We start from the raw sequence: 22,948 nt of genomic DNA on the forward strand, positions 1-22,948 counted from the left end.
GTCTGGCCCTCTTGTTAAAAGTGAAACAGAAAAACAGAAAGACAATCTATATTGTCATACTCTGTATATGCCCACACACTTGCCCAGACAAAGGACAGAATATCCATTTCTCCTAGAGGTTAAAGTCTACGACTTTGTTAAAAAGTACTCTGTATACTTTTTCATTAAAGACATATAATTCTTCTTGATAGGTTAATTTTTAAAGAAATTATTATAAACAAATTAATTTTTTAAACACATATATAACAGAAAATTTACCATTTTAAGTGTAGAGTTTGTTGGCATTAAGCACATTCACATAATTGTGCAACCATCAACACCATCCATCTCCAGAACTTTTTTCATCTTGCAAAACTGAAACTCTGTACCCTTTATACAATAATTCCCAATTTTCCCTCTCCTAGACCCTCCCAACCACCATTCCAATTTCTATCTCTGAATTTTACTACTCTAAGTACCTTATAGGAGTGAAATCATACAGTATTTGTCCTTTTGTGGCTGGTTTATTTCACTTAGTATAATGTCTTCAAGGTTCATCCATGTTGTAGCATATGTCAGAATTTCCTTTATTTTTAAGGCTGAATAATATTCCATTGTATTTATATACCACACTTTGCTTATTCATTTACTCACTGATGGGCACTTAAGTTGTTTCCACCTTTTGGCTATTGTGAATAATGCTGCTATATAAACACGGGTATAAAAATATTTAAGTCCCTGCTTTCAGTTCTTTTGGGTATATACCCAGAAGTGTAATTGCTGAAACACATGACAATGCTATTTTAAATTTTCTGAAGAACAACTAAACTATTTTCCATAGTGGCTGCACCATTTTTCATTCCATAGGGTTCCAGTTTCTCCATATCCTTACCAATGCCCTAGGGTTCCAACTTCTCCACATCCTTACCAACACGTGCTACTCTCTGTTTTGTTTTTTTTTATAATAGCCATCCTAAAAAATATGAAGTGGTATCTTGTGATTTTGATTTGCATTTCCCTGGTAGTGGTTTTTATGACCTTCTTTCTAATATTTATCATTACTCTTGTAAAGGAGTCAGACATCTCAAGACATAGAAAGTTAATGAGCATAGAAAGAAAGATAATGCCTCCGTATGAGAAAATCAAATTAGATGTTGATGTCTACCGATGAAAACTTGAGATATATATATCTCTAACACATGGAAGAGTGAGTCTCTGAATTTCCCTTTATAGCCCTTTAGAGACTGGAGTTCCTTGCATGAAGAGGTATGCTGCTGGCAGCCTCCAGGGAGCGCCAGAAGCTGTGGGTTTGCTTGGCTCAGGCTCTGGCCTGCAGTCCTTGGTAGCAGGTTTAGGAATAGTAGACTATCTGGGTCCTGTTTTTGGTCCCATTGATTCCCATTACTGCACAAAATTCCTAGCTGGGGAATTTGAGTTAAAAAACAGTTTCAGGGATTCCTCTTAATTCTGCTAGAAGGCGTGGGGGCAGTCATCAAAATTATAACTCTCTTATGTAATGTGAACTCAGTTTAACCCTCAAGAGAATGACCCGAAAAACTGAGGGCTCTTAGGTCACACCAAGGTTACAGGATCTTTCACCACAGGACCAGAGGAGAGGAAATATTTAATACGTGCTGGGCATTAGGGTAGATTCCTTTCACATAGTAGCTTACAAGTTATGTATTACTTATTTTAAAAAACAAAATAACCAGGTTAGTAATTTGCCAAGGTCACATACCTAGTAAGTGCCAGAAACAGAACTATAATAAAATCCAGGTCCAGTTCTAAACTATGATACCTCTGGAAATGTCTATTATATATTGGGCATAATTATGGTTATTTTTATTATATTTCCTTTAATGACTGAAAGGAAACTGCATCTTTGCAATTCACAGATTAGATGTGGTATCCTTGGAAGTATTATGGAATTTTGAAATACTCTAAAGAGCTCAGTTGAGAAAAGATGCTGATTCTGGCTTGATGCTTATTAAAAAGTGAATAACTGGATATTCTACGATTTACTCAGTAATGCTTGAGCTTATCCAAGTCACAGAAGTAGACTTGGCATGGCCTTGTTTATAAGAGCCAGATTCCGAAAAAATATAAACCCCAGAAAAATTAGGACTTTTGTCTTTCAAACTCTTTGGGCAGTTGATTGCATGTAACAAGGCACTGCAAGCCAAGAGGTGACTATACCACTGTTTATGAGTTTCTGTTCAAACACCACGTTGTTTACCTCACCCCACGGTGACCAAAAAAAATTTAAAAATATAAAACCTGCCTTATAATAACACTCAATTGCCCGCCATGTGATAACAATGCTCAGGGACACCTTTTATGTAAGGACTTCACAGTGTTTTATATACTCATTAACTCACAACCCATCTGTTTTACTTCATTTTATAGCAGAGAAAAGGAGGCATCACGGAAATCACACAATATGTTGGTACAGCAGCTTAATAGGGAATTCTTCAGATTCTGAATCTTTGGCCTGTTCATTCCTGACTTAATATGAATTCCTCAGGTATGGAGAGAAAGAAACATAATAGCTAATATTATTGGGAGTTTATTAAGTTCTCGCCTCTGTATTAAATGCTTTATGCGTATTAGCTCATTTACACCCTTAAGAATTCTATGAGGTAGAAGCTATTATTATCAGATATAACAACTGAGGACCAGAGAGGTTAAGTTATTGCTGTCAGTTTATAGGAAATGATGGAGCCAGGATTCAAACCAGCCAGAGCCCACGTGCTTACTCGTTGTATGGCATTGTCTCTCAACATAATAGAAGGTCTTGTGTCTTTAAACATATTAAAGCTTAGTGGTTCCAGAGAAAGTAGTCATTTTGCTCTGAAACATATAAAGCTGTGTATTGTTCTACAGAGAAACAGAACCAACAGGATGTGTGTGAATATAAATATAAATAAATTAAAATTTTAGAAAATATATAGAGAGATTGGTTTTAAGGAAATTGGCTTACATGACTGTGGAGGCTTTCAGTCTTCAGTAAGTCCAAAATCCTTAAGGTAGGCTGGCAGGCTGGAGACCCAGGGGAGAGCTGCAGTCTTAGTCTAAAGGCAATCTTTTGGCAGAATTCCTTCTTGCTGAGGGACTCTGTTCTACTAAGGCCTTCAACTGATTGGATGAGGTCGACCTACATTATGGAGAGTAATCTACTTTAACAAAGTCCACTGATTTAAATGTTGGTGTCATCCAAAAAACACATTCACAGAAACATGCAGAATGTCTGACCAAATATCTGGGCACTATGGCCCGGCCAAGTTGACACATAAAATCAATCAGCACAATCAGGCAATATCAGGGAAGTTTTTCCGATGATCAATAAGCCATCATCTGATCCTGTAGTCAGAATGGGGCAGAAGTTCCAGTTTCTGTGTAAATCTGCACCTAGAACCTTGCCTTTATAACCTCATGGGCTGTGTGAGATACAGAGCAGGTCTCAGGACACACTGTCCACTGTTGGCTTTGCTTATTTTGAGTGCACTGTTGGGGATCTGACCCTGCAGTCAGGGTCCATCTTCCCTCACCCATCTTTTGTCATAGCTCTGGGTTACTAAGGACCTTCACTGTGGACTATATTGGTCATCAGAATCATGTCTTGATACCCTCCTCCATTTGACCTCCCCTCTGAAACTCACCTGGCTTTGGTTTCCTGTCCTCCATAGTTGGTTCTCTCCACTTTTCAAGGTGACTAATACAAGACATCTTGAAATTCTAAACGCAATTCCTAACTTCCAAGGGAGCAAAGGAAGCAAAGCTAAATTGTTAACTCTTTTATATTTAGTTTTTTTATTTTAAGCCCCCCTGGAGACCATGCTGAGCATTTATTGGCTGCTCAGCAAAGTGATGGCAAATTCTTTTAGCTTTTCTCTCTGTTTCCTCATTTGTAACACTGTGATAATATTACCTGGTTCTTCAAGTGTATTGGGAGGTACATGTGAGAACATTCACATTAAAATGCCTTGAAAAGTAAACTTACAGTGTGTGTGTGATATCTGTACCTTCTAGAAGCAGTTTCTTCCCTATGGCTCCAAAGCAGTGACTTATACTTTGGTCACCAAAACTGTTCCATGTACAGGCTCTGTTCCATGTACAGGCTGACCTACTCGCTGGATTCTATTTATGAGGAAAATAAACCACTTAAGATATTATAGGCATTTGAGCGGTACAAATGGGACAAAAGAACAGTTACAAATGATATCACGAGTATCAACTTCAAACTATCTCCCAGCCATCAGCTAAAGGATGCAATTAAGCTGGCCATTACAAACTCAAATTTATTAACCCTATTAAAATGTGTGATAAAATAGAGCCCCCAAAAGATGGATAATAAAATATTAAAGAAAAGAAATCAAATGAAAAATTAAAAGGAGGCACTGACCCAGATATGGATTAAATTAAATAATAAATACAAACAATTAACATTTATATCCACTGAGCAGTTATGCTATACCAAACAAATATGGTTCTAAGCTTATTATATGTGACAACTAATTTAATCCTCATAGCAATCATATGAGGAATTATTATTTCCATTTTACAAATGAGGAAACCGAGGCACAGAGAGGTTAGTATTTGCCCTAGGTCACACAGTTGGTAGGAGGTACAACCAGAAGTTGAACCCAGGCAGGCAGTCTGACTCCGGAGCCTGTGTTCTTAAGGAGTAGGCTAGTTAAATGAGAGAAAGTGATTTGGGACTATCAAAGATTCATACAAAATCAAGGTATTATGGTCATGATTATGGTTAGAAGGTACACTTGAGATAATCTATTAGAACCCCTCGTTTTTTTGTTTGTTTGTTTGTTTTTGTTTTTTGCAGTACGCGGGCCTCTCACTGTTGTGGCATCTCTCGTTGCGGAGCATAGGCTCCGGACACGCAGGCTCAGCGGCCATGGCCCATGGGCCTACCTGCTCCGTGGCATGTGGGATCTTCCTGGACCAGGGCACGAACTCATGTCCCCTGCGTCGGCAGGTGGACTCTCAACCACTGCGCCACCAGGGAAGCCCCCAGAACCCCTCATCTTTCATCTAAGGAAACAGGACTGGTTAACTGACCTGCTCAAGTTCACAGGTGAACTCAAGCAGAATCTAAATTTGCTCTATTTTAGGCACCCTGCACCACCCTCCCCCCATTACATTGAGAGCATAGATTCTAATAACAATTGTGTTGCAATTCTGTTTTTTGCCAATGCCATCATAAGATGGTTCAGTGCGTTGAAAGAAAAAAATGCTGGTAAACTGGAGTAGGGAGTTAAATAAATGAAAAGAGTAGCAAAAATACAATAATCTCTCAATCACTGAGGCTCTTTGGGGAGCAGTCCTAATCTTCGTCTTAAAATTCAGCAAGTGCCTGTGGCTTCCTGACACTGTGGGCTTGAATGAACATCTGCATGTTAAATCACTGCCTCCCCCCCAGCCTCCACCCCGACTTACTCACCGACATGCCCAGCCCCTCAGAGAACTACCCCATCACACACCTCCTTCCTGAGAGCTGTGCTCAAAGCTGTCTAGTTCAAAGACTGCCTTCAGTATGTATTTTAATCATTGTGACAATATTAAATAGAGAAGTGTTAAAAATAAATTAGTTCAATAAACTGGGGTTTTGAAAGCCTCTCTTCTTTATTCCAGAAATGCCCCTGTATCTTAGACTCACATTTTCCGGTAACAAATCCCAAATAATACTTTAAAGAAGGTACTTATTAGGTATAACTTGAATGTCCCCAGGCCTCACCAGCCTGTGGGAACAAATGAGACCACTGAAGTGTTTATACCCACTTTTTACAGGCGTGGTGCCAGTGCCCTTGTGTGCTTGAGTCCCAGCTCCCAAGGTTTTTGTCACCAGTAAATCCCATTAACTATTTTCAGGGAATAAAAATAGAATCTGGGTAATAAAATAAAGTCTAACCTTTTTTTTCCCTTTATGTTTAGTCTAGTTTCACTTGCTCACAGGGTTCCGTGTGCAGAGGCCAGACCAGGGTTCTTAGTGGGAAATGGCTGTGCCTGACACTTCAGCTTGGTGGACCGTGCGCAGAAGTGCTGCATATGACACTTCAATTCAAGATGGCAGTGGCATACTGTGTACAAAAATGCTGCACCTGGCACTTCGATCTGGAGCGCCGTGAGCAGCACAGCTGCACCTGATCTGCCAGAACTTCTCCCACTCCCCACTGACAAGAACCCTATAAAGCAGGCCTGGCAATGGCCTGTCGGGGAGAGCGTGGACTCTAGAGTACAAGTTCACACCTCTCCATTTTTAGATCAAAGAATAAAACTTTCCTTTGCTTGTGAACCAAACTCAGTCTCATTTGATTGGTGTGAGTGACACCAGGCAGAAGGACCCTTGTTGGGGACACACCCGGGAGAGTCAGTAACACGTTTCTGGCAAACACGAAGGGACTGACCGTGGCCCTTCTGCCTGCACCCACCCACCAGGCTCCGGACTCGCTATGGCTCCAATGGGAGGACAGCAGAAGGTTTGGTAGGTTTGCTTGGGAATGACTGCCTCTGATTTTGAGTACACTCTGACGGGGTGGAACAGCAGTAACTCTGCTCAACAGCCCAATATCTGGGTGTGGTGAGCAACAGCATCACCTCCAGAGTAATCTGGACTGTGCCCCCTTGAGGGGATCATACTGTGGCATCACTGAGGATCAGAGACTGAAAGTCATGCGTGCTAGCCCGTTGCCTCTGGCTGGCCATCCCACAGTGGGTGACCTGGGGAGGTGTGGACTTGTGGGTGGGAAGAAACCAGGGCAGTCTTGTCCACTGTCTCACCAGTAGTGCTGTACCCTTGGCCCCCATACAAGGCAATAGCAGATTTTGCCTTCCTTGCCAACCTCCACGGGTCAATGGTAGCATTCTCCACAGGCATTTTTGGCTTAGAAAAGGAAAGTGGCCAGCTGCGTGAGCCTATGGGTGAGATCAGGAAAAGGCCCAGGTAATGAGGACCGGCTGAGAAAACGGAACAAGGACACTCAATCCAAGTTCAGGGAAGGACGCTGGGGATGCCTGGTGTGAAAGGGTCCCAAGGTAGGTATGCAACCAGTGACTTGATCGCTCTTCCAGTTAGCACTATTCTCTGAAGTGAGCTGGGAAGCCCCGTGAGCCACTCGCAAGACCAGGAAACCCTGCTATCAGGAAGCCCTGTGGGCTACTGGCAAGAACAGGAAACATCCTACTGCTCGACCTTTCCTCTGATCTCTCTTCTGATTCTTCCACTCTGGCAATCCTTCAAGCTCCTTCCCTCTTGTGTTTATGAAGTGAACCTTGGGTATTCTTTATTGGCCAAGGTCCCACAGGCTCTCCTCCCACTGTTAGCACCAAGCATCAACTGCCCCAGTGAGCCGGTTAGTACCCCGTGGGAATCCCTTGCATTCTTAGCCCACTCTAATCCTGTGGCGTTTGCATGCCAAAAAATCACCCCAACCACCTCCTTGGTAGTTGGAGATAAATTCAAAACAGAACATCTAAAGTATGGGGAACCAAACATCCACCACACTGAAGGATATCCATTAGGGTGCATCCTGAAGATAAAGAAAATCAATCAGAAGCCAAGAGAGAACCCTTGGGCATTCCTAGAGTGCCTCACGGAATGCTTCCAAATCTATACTACTAGTGACCCTGAGTCATTGGAAGGGAAGGCAATTCTGAGGTACCATCTACCTGATGGGAGACAAACTGAAGACTGGCATTCCCCTAACAGGGGGCACAAAATGATAATATTAATGGCTGAGGACAAACCTCCCTGGACAGAGCAAGCTCAACTTCCCAGAGTAAATCCCAGGGACAGGTGGGATAAGCTGTAGGAGCCAGTCCCGTGATAGTCCACCTAAAACCTGGACATACATGACCCAACAGAAAACAATACCCTCTCCACCAAAAGGCCTTGTTGGGCACTGCCCCTATTACACAAGGCCTAACTGACCAGAGTCATCTTAGATCATGCCAATCAGCCTGTAATACCCCCTTCCTCTCTGTAAAGAAACCCACTGGGGAATACTGGATGGTACAGGACCTCAGGGCAGTCAGTGAAGCCACTTAAGATATACATCTAGTAGTTCCTAATCCCTATACCCTGCTGGCCACTCTACCATCCACCAGGACCTGGTATTCTGTATTAGATTTAAAAGATGCCTTCTTCTGTATTCCATTAGTCCCAGAGTTGCAAGAAACTTTTCTTTTGAGTGGCAAGACCCAAACACACAACAAAAACAATGCTGCTGGACAGTCCTCCTAAGGGTTCAAAGATTCCCCACCACCTTTGGGGAAAATTTAGCTAAAGACCTAAAAGATCTACATCTAGAAGAGGGAACCCCCCCTCTAGCATGCAGAAGACATTCTGATTGTCAACCCTACTGAGGGGGCCTCTGACAAAAATACTGTAACCCCTCTGAACCATCTAGCCTGTAAAGGATATAAGGTGTCGAAGGAAAAGGCTCAAATATCCCAAGCTAGAGTGACCCACCTACACTTCCTTCTCATAGAAGGTCAGAGAAGCCTCTACCCCAGGAAAGGGAAGAAGACATTTGCAGCCTCACTCCTCCTAAAACCTGAAGACAGCATAGGGGTTTCCTGGTGATGGCCAGGTTTTGCCACATCTGGATCCCTGACTAGGGTCTAATATCTAGGCCTCTATATGAAAAGTTGGAAGAATGATTATCCTTTTGAATGGAATTCAGAATGCAAAAGGGCCTATTAAGAATTAAAAAAGCAATTACTTCAGGCCCCTGTTTTGCGCACTGCCCCACCCTACCCCTCCCCACCCGCCTCAAGATTTAGCCAAACCCTTTGACCTTTACATTCATGAGAGACAGGGAAATCACCCTTGGAATATGAGCTCAAAAACTGGGACCGTGGGACTTCCCTGGTGGTGCAGTGGTTAAGAACCTGCCTGCCAATGCAGGGGACACAGGTTTGATCTCTGGTCCAGGAAGATCCCACATGCTGCAGAGCAACTAAGCCCACGCGCCATAACTACTGAGCCTGGGCTCTAGAGCCTGTGAGCCACAACTACTGAGCCCGCACGCCTAGAGCCCGTGCTCCACACAAGAGAAGCCACCACAATGAGAAGCCTGCGCACCAGAACGAAGAGTAGCCCCTGCTTGCCGCAACCAGAGAAAAGCCTGTGCAAAGCAACGAAGACCCAACACAGCCATAAATAAATAAATAAATAAATAAAAAATAAATAAATAAACTTATTAAAAAAAACCAAACTGCTAAGGGGTGGCCTCCTTGCCTATGGGAAGTAGCAGCTACTACAACCCTGCTAAAGGAGGCTGAAGAGTTAATTTTTGGTCAGTCGGTCACTATATGGACCTCACACCAGGTTCAGGCTTTAGTAAGTTCTAATATAGCAGAATGGCTATTCCCCATAAGGTCGATTCAAGTTTGGGCTATGATTTTAGACAACCCAGTGGTTACCATAAAAACCTGTCACACGATAAATCCTGCCACCCTGCTATGCATAGAAACAGGACCCCAGGAGCATGACTGTACAGAAACAACAGACATGATCTATTCCAGTTGCCCCAACTAGGAAGTGAGCCTCTCCTGAACGCTGAAGAGGAATGGTTCACAGATGGGAGCAGGTTTACGAGAGGGAGAAAGGCTGGCAGCATACGCAGCCACCTCCCAGACCCAGGTCACAGAGGCATGAAGCCTAATGCCAGGGACCTCTGCTCAAAAGGCCAAGCTGATGGTCCTCACCCAAGCCTTAGAGCTTGGGACTGGGAAGATCTTAAATGTTTACACAGACTCCTGGTATGCCATTCTACACGTACACAGGGCTATTTGAATGGAAAGAGATATGCTCTCACCTGTGAGAATAAACAGGTGAAACGTGACTTGAGCATACTTAAGTTCTTAGAAGCAGCACAGCTTCCAAAAAAGATGGCAGGGACTAATTGTAGGGATCATCAAAAGGGGGATACAGAGTTAATATGGGGAAACAACAAGGCAGACACAGCTGCCAAAAGGGCAGCCCTAGAACCAGTCAGTAACTTGTCAACTACCCTCATACCTCGAAGGCCAGATCCATCCAATTACTCCTCAATCTACACAAAGGAAGAATCAGACAAAGTCCCAAAGTGGGGCTTCAGTAGAGATCTAGGAGGCCATGTGTGGCTAGTTAGTGAACTAGGGCCATGCTTCTTTCCCCAAACTGCAGCTTGTCAAGAAATCAGTAAAGTTCAACAAGGAACTCACTAATGGAGTGAAGCCCTGTATAACTGGTTAGTTGAGGTCATGGTGACTCGTGGCATGAAAAGTAAAATCAGCCAGATAGTTGAGACAGTCCCCATCTACACAGTAACCCCAAAACCAGGCCCCCTGAGGCCCCCAGATAAGGCCCAATCAAACGAGAGGGAAATATCCTGGGGAAGATTGGCAGATTGATTTCACTGTCATGCCGAGAGCATCAGGCAGCTTCAGGTAGAAAGCTGTTGCTAGTGAACATGTTTTCAAGGTGAGAAGTGCTCCCCACTAGAACTGAAACCGCAGCCAAGGGGGCTAATGCATTTCTAAAAGAGATAATATCCAGGTTTGGGCTCTCAGGATCCCTACAAAGTGATAATGGCCCAGCATTGTGTCATAAGTGACAAAAAGGATAACAAGTGCCCTGGGCATAAAATGGACCTTGCACTCAGCCCGGAGACCCCAATCATCAGGGAAAGTAGAGAGATCTGATCAGACCTTAAAATGAACCTTAGCCAAGCTATGCTAGGAGACTCAAGAAAACTGGATTAAGTTACTCCCAGTTGCCCTGCTCTGCATGCAGTTAGCTCCAAGAGATAAGTTAAAGTTAAGTGTGTATGAACTTGCGTATGGTAGACCCATTCCCCAAGTGGAAAAACAACAAAAGCGTGACCAGGGATATTTAGGAAGTATGGAACTTCACTGATTGTTGGATCTATCACTCCCAACCTGAAACAGGAAAGGACCATCAGACGTATTTAAGAGGAACCCTGAAAACTGAGAAGGAAGCACTAAATAACACCCTCCTCCCAGCAGACAATCCCAATATAAACCCAACCACGGCAGTGAGCCTCAACATCAGGGCACACTTTTGCCTATAAGCAAAAGACCTAGATACCTTCATTTTTAGGAACAATTCGCATATACTGGTGTCAATCCTACCTGGTGGGCAATATCACCCTTACAAACTGGACAGTACAACTTGCAACCTGCAATGGGAACCATATCCGAGTTCCAAGTTGTAGACAGGCTGATGTCGAAACTGGTGCCAGTTGTGACAATTATGATAGAGAATACAAACAGCACCAAAAATATGTGAATTACGCAGTCCGAAAGAGAAAGACACAGCTAAGAAGGGTACTTGGATGCCCCGGTAAGACCTTAGATATACCAGTGTGGATAGAGCCCAGCGTACCAGCCCTTCAAGAACTCAAGGTAAGGACTTCCCTGGTGGCACAGTGGATAAGAATCCGCCTGCCAACGCAGGGGACACGGGTCCGAGCCCTGGTCTGGTAAGATCCCACATGCCGCGGAGCAACTAAGCCCGTGAGCCACAACTACTGAGCCTGTGCTCTGGAGTCCGTGCGCCACTACTGAAGCCCCCATGCCTAGAGCCCGTGCTCCGCAACAAGAGAAGCCACAGCATGGAGAAGCCTGTGCACCGCAACGAAGAGTAGCCCCCGCTCGCCACAACTAGAGAAAGCCCACATGCAGCAACGAAGACCCAACACAGCCAAAAACAAACAAACAAATTTATTTATTTATTTTAAAAAAAGAACTCTAATGGCACAGGACTGGTGTGTTTATAAGAAGGGTTCATGTTCTTAGGTAAGCGCCCAAACTCAACAAGAGGCTGGGCATCCCAGTGCTTGGACAACACCAAGGTAAGAGGCTTTATCACCATTGGAACAGTAGAGCCAGATCCGAGGCTGATTAAAGTTTACAATCAGACCATGAACAAAAAGGAGAAGCCATGATGTTTCAAGAGAGCGGCAGGACTACTAATTTCAGGAATCACTGTACTGACAGGGGTGCTAGTGACCTTGACCAGGGAAACCGTATATAACACTGTCACCATAAAGAAGATAACAGCCACCGTGGAGACAGTGGCCAGTGAGACGGGCCTTGACTTCAAGCTATTACAAAAGTCTACTGACTCACTGGTCAGGATTGTCCTGGAAAACAAAATTGCCCTAGATTAGCTGACCAGGTAGGGGCCGATACACTGGCCAATACGAAGTCCTATTTTTATGTTAATGCAAGCGGCGTAATTGAAGGAAGTGCAGACAGACTACTGAAAAACCGCAACTTGTCCAGCAGAAACCAGGCAGCCTAATCTGGCCGAACAAATTTGGAGTGGGGCAAAGCAGGACCTCCCTAGCGTCTCTTGCTTTCTACTCTTCCTGGGTCCCTTAATGACCATTATTCTCTTGCTAATATTTGGGCCATGCATGCCAAACTGTCTCCAAAAGGTTAGAATCTATAAAACTCCAAATGGTGGTTGCTCAGGGATGCGAACAGTTAGGGCTGAGAGCTGGTGACAATCAAACACATCTAAAGGCAGCTGGGGAGACGTTCTCCTTCTCTCCCCTGGGTTATCATGATGCCCCAAATCAGCAGAGAGTAGTTACAGAAGACGGACCTGTGCCCCTCAGTGCCTCTCAAGAATAAGGAGCAGGACAAGACAGAGGAGGGATGTGTACCAGCAAAGCCCATTAACAATTCCCGGGAAATATAGAATCTGGGTAACAAAATAGTCTAACCTTTTTCTTCCTTTGCGCTTAGTCTAGTTTCACTTGCTCACGGGGTGCTGCGCGCAGAGGCCTTTCCCCGAGCACTTCCGACCGGAGTTTCCAGTGCGAAAAGAACGCCCAACACACCTCAATACCAGATGGTGGCGGCGGGCCCTTTGCAGAGACGCACGCACCAGGCACCACGCACGCACCACGCACGCACCACGCACGCACCACGCACGCACCACGCACGCACCACGCACGCACTGCGTACTACGATCTGGAGCCGTGAATTGCGCAGCTGCGCCCGCCCAGCGAGAACTCTGCCCCTCCCTGGCCTGCTGCCTAGATCCCTATAAAGCAGCCCCGCCCACAGCCTGTCAGCTCACACCTTTCCATTCTTTGCTTAAAGAATAAAGCTTTCCGGGCTTCCCTGGTGGCGCAGTGATTGAGAGTCCGCCTGCCGATTTAGGGCTTACGGGTTCGTGCCCTGGTCCGGGAAGATCCTACATGCCGCAGAGCGGCTGGGCCCGTGAGCCATGGCCGCTGAGCCTGCGCATCCGGAGCCTGTGCTCCGCAACGGGAGAGGCCACAGCAGTGAGAGGCCACAATAGTGAGAGGCCCGCGTACCGCAAAAAAAAAAAAAAAGAATAAAGCTTTCCGTTGCTTCTGAACCAAACTGGGTCTCGTTCATTCTATTGGCGCAAGTGACACTGGCAGGAGGACCTCTGTTGGGGCTGGGCTTGGGAGGGCCGATAACACTTTGGGGGGCTCTCCCATGGGGGTTCCACATGTGTGGCACTTCCATGGCATCTGTGCTCTGCTGGGCGCAGAGTCCAGTGCTGGTGGCTGTCCTTCCAGTGCCTGGGGTGGAGTGGGTGAAAAACTCTTTACCCCTGAAATGAAATACAGACACAGGATGTCAAAGCAGGGTCACTCTGTGGCCAGCGTGTTACAGCATTGAGGACGGTAGCCTCCTCTCTGCCCAGGAGTAGGCCTGCATCCAGGGTATCGGGTAGCGGGTGCCGTGCTGTTCTCAGTCAACTCTCAAGAAGCAGGAACCTTAAGGAAAATGCCTCCCTGAGTCCACAAAATCATAGATAGGTTTCCAGGAGTCTGAGAAGGCCTCTGTGATTGTGTAAGAAATTGAGTGTTGTAGGCGAGAATGTAAATTTTTCTATGGAGAGGGTCAAGTTCTTTCAGCAGATCCTCAAAGGGGTCCCCAAGCTGAAAGATTAAGAACTATCTTCCCCCTCCAAGCTTTGTTATGAGGTTAAACTCCTCACCCCATTGCTCAGTCCTCTTTCCCAGGGGACTCTTTAGGCCCCTCCACTTGGGGCAGGCGGCAGTGAGAGAAGTCTGTTTGCCCTGCTCTGCAAATAGACTTTTCTCACCCTCACCCCCTTGCAAAACTCTCCAAACATGCCTAAACTCAGTTGAAGACTATGGCTCCAAAAGACATCCTTGGTACATGAGTTTAATTAAATATAGAAAAGGTAAGTTTGCACGTTTTATTGCCAGTCCTCCCGCATTTGTAGTAGAGGTTGTATTGCCATTTTAAAACAGCCTTGGGGAAAAAAATCCTCTTTCTCTTAGAGAAAGTGACAACTTATTCTGGGGAAGTTGTAGGAGTGGTAACTGAGAGTATTGATTTAATTAATTTTACTGCCTATCTGCATTGCCTGGGAACAGGTAAAATCACCAAATAAAATGGCAACATTTCATCTTCATGATCCCCACAATCAAGTCAGGGGGAATTTACTAAATTGAGTAAGCTGCTAAGCAAGACACAGTTCAAAGACTACTAGTGGGATGTGGAGGTCCTGGCATTCAGAGGCACACCTACCATGAGCCTCCTGAAACTGAGCTCCAGTGGGCTTGTGGGCACTGGTTTAAAGCTACGGAATGGTCCTCACCTGGGAGAGGGTACCCTCAGGTTAAGCATGGTCGTGGGGTGGGAGGGGGCCAGGGGCCAGTAGGACATTTGGGAGGAGGCTTTATCTCCAAGGGAGCCTCATACTTCTTTAATTTGTGTTGATTCATACTTAACTCCATCCTTTTCCTTTTTTTTTCTTTTTGCTCCAAAGTGGTTCAGTTAATTAACAAATAGCCTGTATATCTTTTCCTAGAATATTCCATTTCCTTCTAAGTGTCTTTGGGGATAGTAGGAAACTGCTCCCCTTTTCCTTGTAGGAGCAGCAAACCTGTGAGCTTTTTTCTTCTTTTGGATCCTTTTGTTGTAATGGTTCCCATCTGCTCCCCAGAGAAGCAAATTAAAAACTGCACTGCAGGGCTTACTTAAAATTTAGAAATTTAAAATGAGAAAAATTAATTTCACTTATCCACTTACTGTGAAAATTTGTGTAGCAAACTGTAATTTACAGAAACATTTTTATGTTTAATTTTATTTGCTTCTCAGAACCACCCTGTGAGTTTGGTACCCTTATATCTGTTTTATATATGTGAAATACTGAGGTGCTGGGAAAATTACATAGATCATTTTCTGACATGAAATCACAGAACTAACGAGCATATGAAATGACCAGAGTTTCAATTCAGGTCTTTTGAGAGCAGAACATGTATTATTCTTTTTAATTCACCTCTACCCTAATTTTACATTTCTACTGTAATAAAAATGAAAAACAGGTGCTTAATGACAAGCTTGTCCAAGCACCTGAGGATAGGTGACTTCTTTAAAATGAATAATGTGACATAAAGTTATTTTCATTGCATCCACAGAAGGGATTGATCTGACAACCTGAGGTCTGATACAGTTTGAGCACTTAGTGAGGCGTAGAAGGACACATTATATTGTCATTCTGGCTTTAGAAATTTTAGCCAAAGAAATCAGGGCAGTTCCTGACAGTCACTCTCCATAGCTGCTGAGAACCTGCACCACATCCGTGATGAATTCTCCCGTGTAGCTAATTACTTGGAGGAAGGAAGGAGGGAAAGCTGGGCATCCCCTGTGGACTTTTTTCTTTCAATACACAGCTTCTCCTCAACCTACCAAGGTACCAGAAACTGGTATTTTCTCAGAGAGGTCATGCCACCTCTGATATTAATTGAGGGCCATCGTATTAACAAAACAAAGACCTGATGGAAGGAAAACTACAAAGAGAGACCAGAAGCCACACAGCAGACCTAGAGAGGTGAAATGAAATCCTTTTGCCTGTTACCTGAAGATGCTTGTGCTTACCGAGGGTGTATGTCTTGATGCTGACTTAATCTTTCTCTATCAAAGAGTTCCTGGTCATCTCCCCGTCTTGCTATGATCCCTCTCTCCGATGGCACCCCAGGCAGTGGGCGCACCCATTCCTCAAAACATCCCCAAACTCATTCTCCTCAGTGAATCTCTTTAGACTTCCAAAGGGAGACTTAGCACTATAGGATTTTCACCTGATGTTCTTTCAGCTCTTTCTCCTTTTTTTTTTTTTTTTTCCAGTGGGAATCCTTTGGTTCTCTTTCTTAGCTACATTAACTGTAGTGTAATTTTCCTTAAAGCATTTTCTGGGAGAAAAATTCTACACAACCACAACCATTTCTGCTCCAGAAAATAAGAATTCCCTTAGGGCAGATAAGAAACAAATCAAGGGTGATATATTTGGTGCATAATACAAATGAAAAATTTGGTGGTTTTTTTTTTTTTTTTGCTTTCACAATCCTTTAATCTTGTTAAACAGGTAAAAGTTAGAGGCATCTGCAGCTGCATGTTCCCGGGTCCTGGTCCTATCCAATGTCAATATATCATTGACATTTACTTATTGAAAGTTCCTTCCTCTGCCTTTTTGTGAGTGCATTTCATGTGTGCCTTTTAAAAACTCATTATTTAGCTTTTAATACCCAGGAGGTCACTTCTCTCCTGAAGAATTATGGTACTTGAGAAGAAGAGGAATGCTCCTGGGACAAGGTTGCCAGATTTAGCAAAGAAAAATACAAGCTGTCCACTTAAATTTGAATTTCAGGTAGACAACAAATATTGTTTTGGTATCCATATGTCCTAGATATAGCATACTTATTTATGGAACATACTAATCTATATGCAATATCATAATAAAAATTATGAAAATATTGTACTAAAAAGTATTCATTATTTATCTGAAATCAAAATTTAACTAGGTGTTTTATATTTTATCTGACAATCCTATGTGAGACCAGTTTTCAGATTCTACGGAGACCAGAGCTCGACTATTTCAGAGTAAGCAGCACATGTTTTAACTTTCTGAGTAAGTTGGGGGGAGGCAGGGGTAGGATGTTAGTCTTTTCCCACTACAACTGGCATAGGAAGGGATATTAGTTCAACGATGTATACATCCCACCAGACGCACTCTGCCACCTCAGACTCAGGGTGGATAAGATATAGCTGTTTGAGAGTGTTTTATAAATCATTGCTTGAAGCTATTGATGGCTTCTTTTGGAGGCTTTTTTTTTTTTTTTGCGGTACGCGGGCCTCTCACTGTTGCGGCTTCTCCCGTTGCGGAGCACAGGCTCCGGACGCGCAGGCTCCGCGGCCATGGCTCACGGGCCCAGCCGCTCCGCGGCTTGTGGGATCTTCCCGGACCGGGGCATGAACCCGTGTCCCCTGCATCGGCAGGCAGACTCTCAACCACTGCGCCACCAGGGAAGCCTGGAGGCATGCATTTTAATTAATTGTTATTCTTTTGTACTTCCTCCCTGAGGTGGTTTTTAAAAACTTAAACTCTATAAGAATCAGTAAATTCCTAGGTCTATTTATATGTTGATATTTTAAATTTTTTGAGGATTGTAGAAAGACTTAATGAGATATAGAATGATACAAGAGAAATAAAATATAATTGTTAACGGTGTCTATAAAAAAAAAGCTTCTCCAAAGAGTTAAACTAAAACACATTTCCTTCAGAGTATGCCTTAAGGTCCAACCAAGGTTTAATGTAACAAGTAGTGGTCAGAGTTCAAAAGAGTCATATGAAAAAAACCCCTCAGATTCTGAAGGTCAAACTGGAATCTTAATAGACTCTAAAACTAAGTATAAGCTTAGAATATTGAGGTCAACAGTTTTCAAACAGTCGGATTAACTCTTTGATAGAGGAAGTCTGTTCCCACGTATCACAGCTGCACAGCCATTCACTGGCCTTAATTTTTTAGAAATGAGAATTTAGGTCCTACTCCCACCCCAATTCTTCTTAACCTAAAAAAAAGGGGAATGTATAATGGCTACAAAGCTATTAACACTCCCCTTAAAGTTCTATAACGGAGCGGTAGATTAAAGATGGCCATAAATTCTTTGCTCTTCTTCACATTGAAAAGTGATTAATCAACTTCCGTTTGAATCTGGATTGGTCTCCGGTGACTTGCCTTATCAATAGAATGCAGCATACGTGACATGCTGGGAGTTTCGAGACAGTTTTATAGGAAGCCTTTTCACTTCCACCCAGAACCTCTTCAAATGCTCTCGCTGGGCACCCTGAGTTTCTATGTAACTACCTGAGACCACTTAGCTAGGGAGACCACCCAAAGGCCCTCTGACAGACTGTTCCAGTAGGATCCAGCCTCCCAGCCCCTCCATCCAGGCAGACAAATGAGCAAAGCTATTTTGGCTTCCACACCAGCCCACCCACCAGATGAATACGATCCAGGGACCTCCTATTGAGGACTTGGGGAACAGAACAGCCCAGCCAAGCCTTGCTGGAATTGCTGACCCCATGAAATTGTCACATAATAAAATGGTTTTATTTTAAGCCACTATGTATTAGAGTAGTCCATGAAGCAGAAAACCAGAAAAAAACAGTGATATGTTGCTCTTTACACTTAAAAACAGAATGAAGTAGAAGAAAAGAAGGGTTGGCTGATTAGAGAAGGTCAAAGAGGAGGAGTGGAATCAAATCCTCTAAAAGGAGATTGTTATTGCATTGGACACAAATAAAAGATGAGTTAGGAATTTAGAAGACTCACAGAGTGTTTAAAAATTGTGTCACAATTTTTGGTAGACCGCTACTGTGATTTAGGGCCACACTCACAACTTTGGTTCAACTTCTTAGAGATTCAGAGAAAACAGCAGTGAAGTCTTGCTTCATGCAGATGCTGTGAACAGTAATGAATACACATGACAAATAAATATGCTGCAAATAAGAACTGAAAATGCTAAATATGTAAGAAGCAATCTTTGCACCTACTGAAAAGCCTTCATCGGATGATTTCAAATTGGAGGTGTCTCAAGAGAAAATAACTTTGAAAATACAAACAGATTTTTATTTTTTGTACTTTTATTGAAAAGGTACATTTAAAAAAATACACAGACATTTTACCATTTACAGATTGCAGATATAGATGCTCTAAAAGAGTTCACTCTATTTTGCTGTCTTATACCTCTTGCCCCTGATATGACAAACATTCCAGTCCTGTTGATATCAGCTTAGAAACGGGGGCATGGGAGCATGACCTGCAACAGATTCAGTGAACAGAAAGACAGATTGTTCAATTATAAATTTTTTTATCTTCTGTACATTATTGCATTAGGGAGCCACAAAATTATGTAGCATCATTACAAATGAAAACAGGTTAAAAATGAAGAAGATAATGATGTAGAAATATATGGATTCATTGTCTTCTTGCTGAACGCACAAGAGGTGCAAAAATGTGCAATTGAGGAAGCTCTTTTTCTGTTTGTATACATTTGCTTAGCAACTCAAACTGGTGAGGAAGCTACAAAATAAGTTAAACAAAAATAGCAGACAGGTAGTAATTAGAGCTATGTTATATGGCTTTCTATTTCATTTAAATATCACCAAATAAAATGTAAAATAAAGAAAATACGTTATCTTTTGTTCTCTTAAAGAGAAAATTCAAAGCTACTTTGCTTCCTAACATTTACACAGCAACTAAAAATGTTTAATTCAGACAAGAGATACAGATCTAGTACTACACAGGATACAACAGTACTTGGGTCTAAAACAGTACACAATCCCTGTCAACCATAGTACACCAAAAAGAAAACACTGTGATCCGTTGGTAAGATAGTATCCACAAGTAAGCACTTGTGTTCATCTATTTTTGTTCCACACTAGAATGTGCCCAGTTGGATTCCAGGATTATTTACAGACGTGTGAGGAAGACCCTAGTTTTCAAGTCTGTCAGGAAAATATTCCATATTGTTTCTAAGCCAGATCACACCCACGGAAAAATAGTCAGAAAATGATATATATGTATATATATATATTTTTTTCTGACCAATACATTTGCAAGAAACTAAATATCTCAGATACACGAATTGTATGGGGTAGGGCAGGGGGAGGGACGAGGGAGATAAAGCTTCTGCTTGCTCAGATTCTGAAATTATAGGAGCGGCCCCCAAAAGCACTCTTGAATCTAGCGACTTACTCTTTGGAGTTGGGGCTCAGGTGGTACGCTGCATTTTGCAGTTGGGTGGGACACTGCAACACCAAATGCTCAAACTGCTGAATCCTTTTGGCTTTCCTGCTCTACTTTCCTACTGGCCTCAACCGTCTGGGGGCTTGCAGACATTAGTACGGGGCGAACAGGATGGAGGCGGGAGTGGCGCGGATGGGGCCGTGGCCGGGCCTCAGCAGAGCCGGAGGGATGGCCGGAGCCTGGAAGAGCGAAGCCGACGGCCGGGGTGGCAGTGACAGCGCGGAGGACACCGCTGCGGCCGCTGCCAGGGGCGAGGACAGGAAGGCCGGGGCCAAAGGCTTCATCATATCCTTCTGGAATGCAAGTTTTGCCTAATAGAGGGAGAAAACCAGCAGTGGGGTGGGGAGATTGTTTTGAATAACAGCAGCACAGATATTTTCATAAGGAAAAGAGCGACATTCAGAAGTCAAACTTTAAAAATCTTCACTCTCAGAAGTCAAGACATGATTATTTTCACAAAGCTGGTTTCAAAGGCTCTTGGCATACCTTTTCTTTGATTTGTTTCCATTTCAACTCTTTTCTGGTGGTCCTTGCCCCTGGGCACTAGGACAGAGGAAAGCCTCTCTGAATAGATACTGAAAGTATTTTATGCGGCTGCTCACAAGGAAAAAACAAACACACCCAGAAGGTTTCCTGCTTAGATTATGGAGCTCAATTCAAACGAATGACTTGTTTCAAAACACAAAGAGGCTTTTTGGAGAATATGCATTACCCTTTACTTCACCTCTTAAAAAAGCCTCACTGGGTTAGGTAACTGGAGTTTGGGACATTGGGGACCCATGAACAGTCATGAAAACAAAGTCAGTTTACACCTCTCTGGCCACTTAAAAAGTATTACTTGAAAAACTGCAGCTAACTCAAATTTGTCATTGGCAATGATTGTAAATGGGCTAGAAACTTTCTCCATTTAAAAGGAATCCCAAGGTGGAATCTTCCTGTGAAGGAAGAAATCAATCCTTAATCCCTCTCTTTTGCAATCAGGAGGAGTTTTGCAAGCTGGATTTGCTTAATGCGTATAATGCCTGCATGCAGCATCCACTGAGCTTTGGAAAAACTGGAGGTAATATCAGTATCGCCTTCAGCTGGCCAATCCCAGCTTTCAACCTCAGCAGAACACCACGCTGGGCTGAGTCCCAGGGAGACTAGGAAATCCATCCAACTGGGTATTTATATGACATCTATTGGTGGAGGCCCTTAATGTTTTTACAAAGAAACTGAAAATAGCACATTTTGAGAGCAGGTAAGACAGGCTGACTATCAACATGCCTGCTAGACAGGGAAAGAGAGAGGAATACACACAACCACTGTACTTTCTGGAGAAAGAGAGAGAAAGAGGTGGGGGGGGAACACCCCAGAAAGGAGGAGGATATTAAATAGATGGATTTTGTGTTTGGAAAGCAATCCCTTTCCCCAGGTTTAACATGTTCCAAGATTCCTCAGGCATCATTGCCCTTGTTCCTGAGCCTTTACTTTTCTGTATATGCTGAAGAATGGAATCTCTTGAAAAGGTCCTGGTGAAGAGTAAGGTATTAGCTCTTAAAGAGGTTCAGTTTCTTTTTTTCTAAGGAAACTTTCTTCAAGGTGTCCTCCAGCAGGGACTAAGTTCATTCTAAAACTTCTCTCTATGAGGGCTATTTAAGTTCAAAACCCTTTCAGGACCAATTAGACCCCAGGCCCTCCTTACCCACAGTGCCTGCCCCAGCCAGCAAGGCTGCCCCACAAAATAGACGAGTAGGCGAAGTGAACTTACTGCTAAAATGCTTGGGCTCCGCTGGAGTTTATTGTAAGGGCAGTACTTCGGCTTCAGTGGTTTCCCTGCAACTCGATCCTTATGCCTTCTGCTAGAAATGTGCTGAAAAAAGGTTGATGCATTAGCTGAATCTACATGTGAGTTTTATGCCATGTAAAATATATTTCCTAGACCGAGGTAGTTGGTTCCTCCATTCCCAGTTCTAGGTCCATGGTTCCATGGTGGTGTGGGTGAGATCACCACACTCTCTAAATTAAGACTTGCTCCCCACTCTACTGTAACACCTCTCTCCCTTTCCTTTCTCTATAGCACTCCTCCGACTTTGCCTGGTATTACCACCGTGACTGATGAGTCTGTCTCCCTAAGCAGATTTTGGGTCCTTGGAAGACAGGCTGAACATTTACTATCTTAGAAGTTCCTGCTCAACTGTAAGCTCCAGGTGACTGCTGTGCTCATTGGTCTCTAACACCAAGCCTAGAGTCTGACATATAGTAATAGTAGGTGCACAGATATTTGGTACTTTTTCTTCCACATAGCACCTGTATGGTGTATACCATAGGCATCCTATAAAGTTAGGAAATTTAACTGTGAGCAAAGTGACAACCATTATATAGATTAGGAGATACACAGTCAAAGGGTGACCCCAAGCGACAGTGACTACTAATTCAGGATACATTACCTGTTTGAGCTGAATTTCTGAATTAACGTGAACATCACAGATTTCACAATGAAATGTCTTGTTCTGTAGTCCTGACCCCTTACTGCCATTCTGCATCTTTAATCTTGATCCAGGTCTAGGATAGGACTTAATTGGACCAGCCCCATTACGAGCTTCAACCATGGTCTTGTGTTTAGATCCTAAGACAGAAAGAAAACATATTAAATAGCTATTTACGAACTATATGAAGCTCTTAAAAAGTTAATCTTCAGGCTGAACTTCCCAAGACTTTTTTTTAATGATGGTTTTAATGCTGATTATGGATTTAACACATTTTCACTGTAAAAAAATGGGAAACCATGAGTATATATAATAAAGAAAACATAGAGAAGCATAAGAAAACAAACATTACCTCTGTTTTCACCACCC

The 22,948-nt window shown here is 43.3% G+C and overlaps 1 protein-coding gene across 1 annotated transcript in view; it reads right to left on the reverse strand.

Moving 5' to 3' along the window:
• Positions 1–20,203: 20,203 nt before the first annotated feature.
• ZNF385B (zinc finger protein 385B) overlaps positions 20,204–22,948 on the reverse strand; it is a 327,360-nt gene continuing 324,615 nt past the window's right edge. Inside the window, exons 8-10 of the mRNA XM_060106809.1 lie at positions 22,541–22,719; positions 21,862–21,963; positions 20,204–20,422 (exon numbers count right to left, since the gene is read on the reverse strand). Coding sequence (XP_059962792.1) covers positions 20,204–20,422; positions 21,862–21,963; positions 22,541–22,719 — 500 coding nt within the window. The remainder of the gene's footprint in view (positions 20,423–21,861; positions 21,964–22,540; positions 22,720–22,948) is intronic.

Source organism: Mesoplodon densirostris, chromosome 8 (assembly GCF_025265405.1).
Source record: "Mesoplodon densirostris isolate mMesDen1 chromosome 8, mMesDen1 primary haplotype, whole genome shotgun sequence".
NCBI lineage: Eukaryota > Metazoa > Chordata > Mammalia > Artiodactyla > Ziphiidae > Mesoplodon > Mesoplodon densirostris.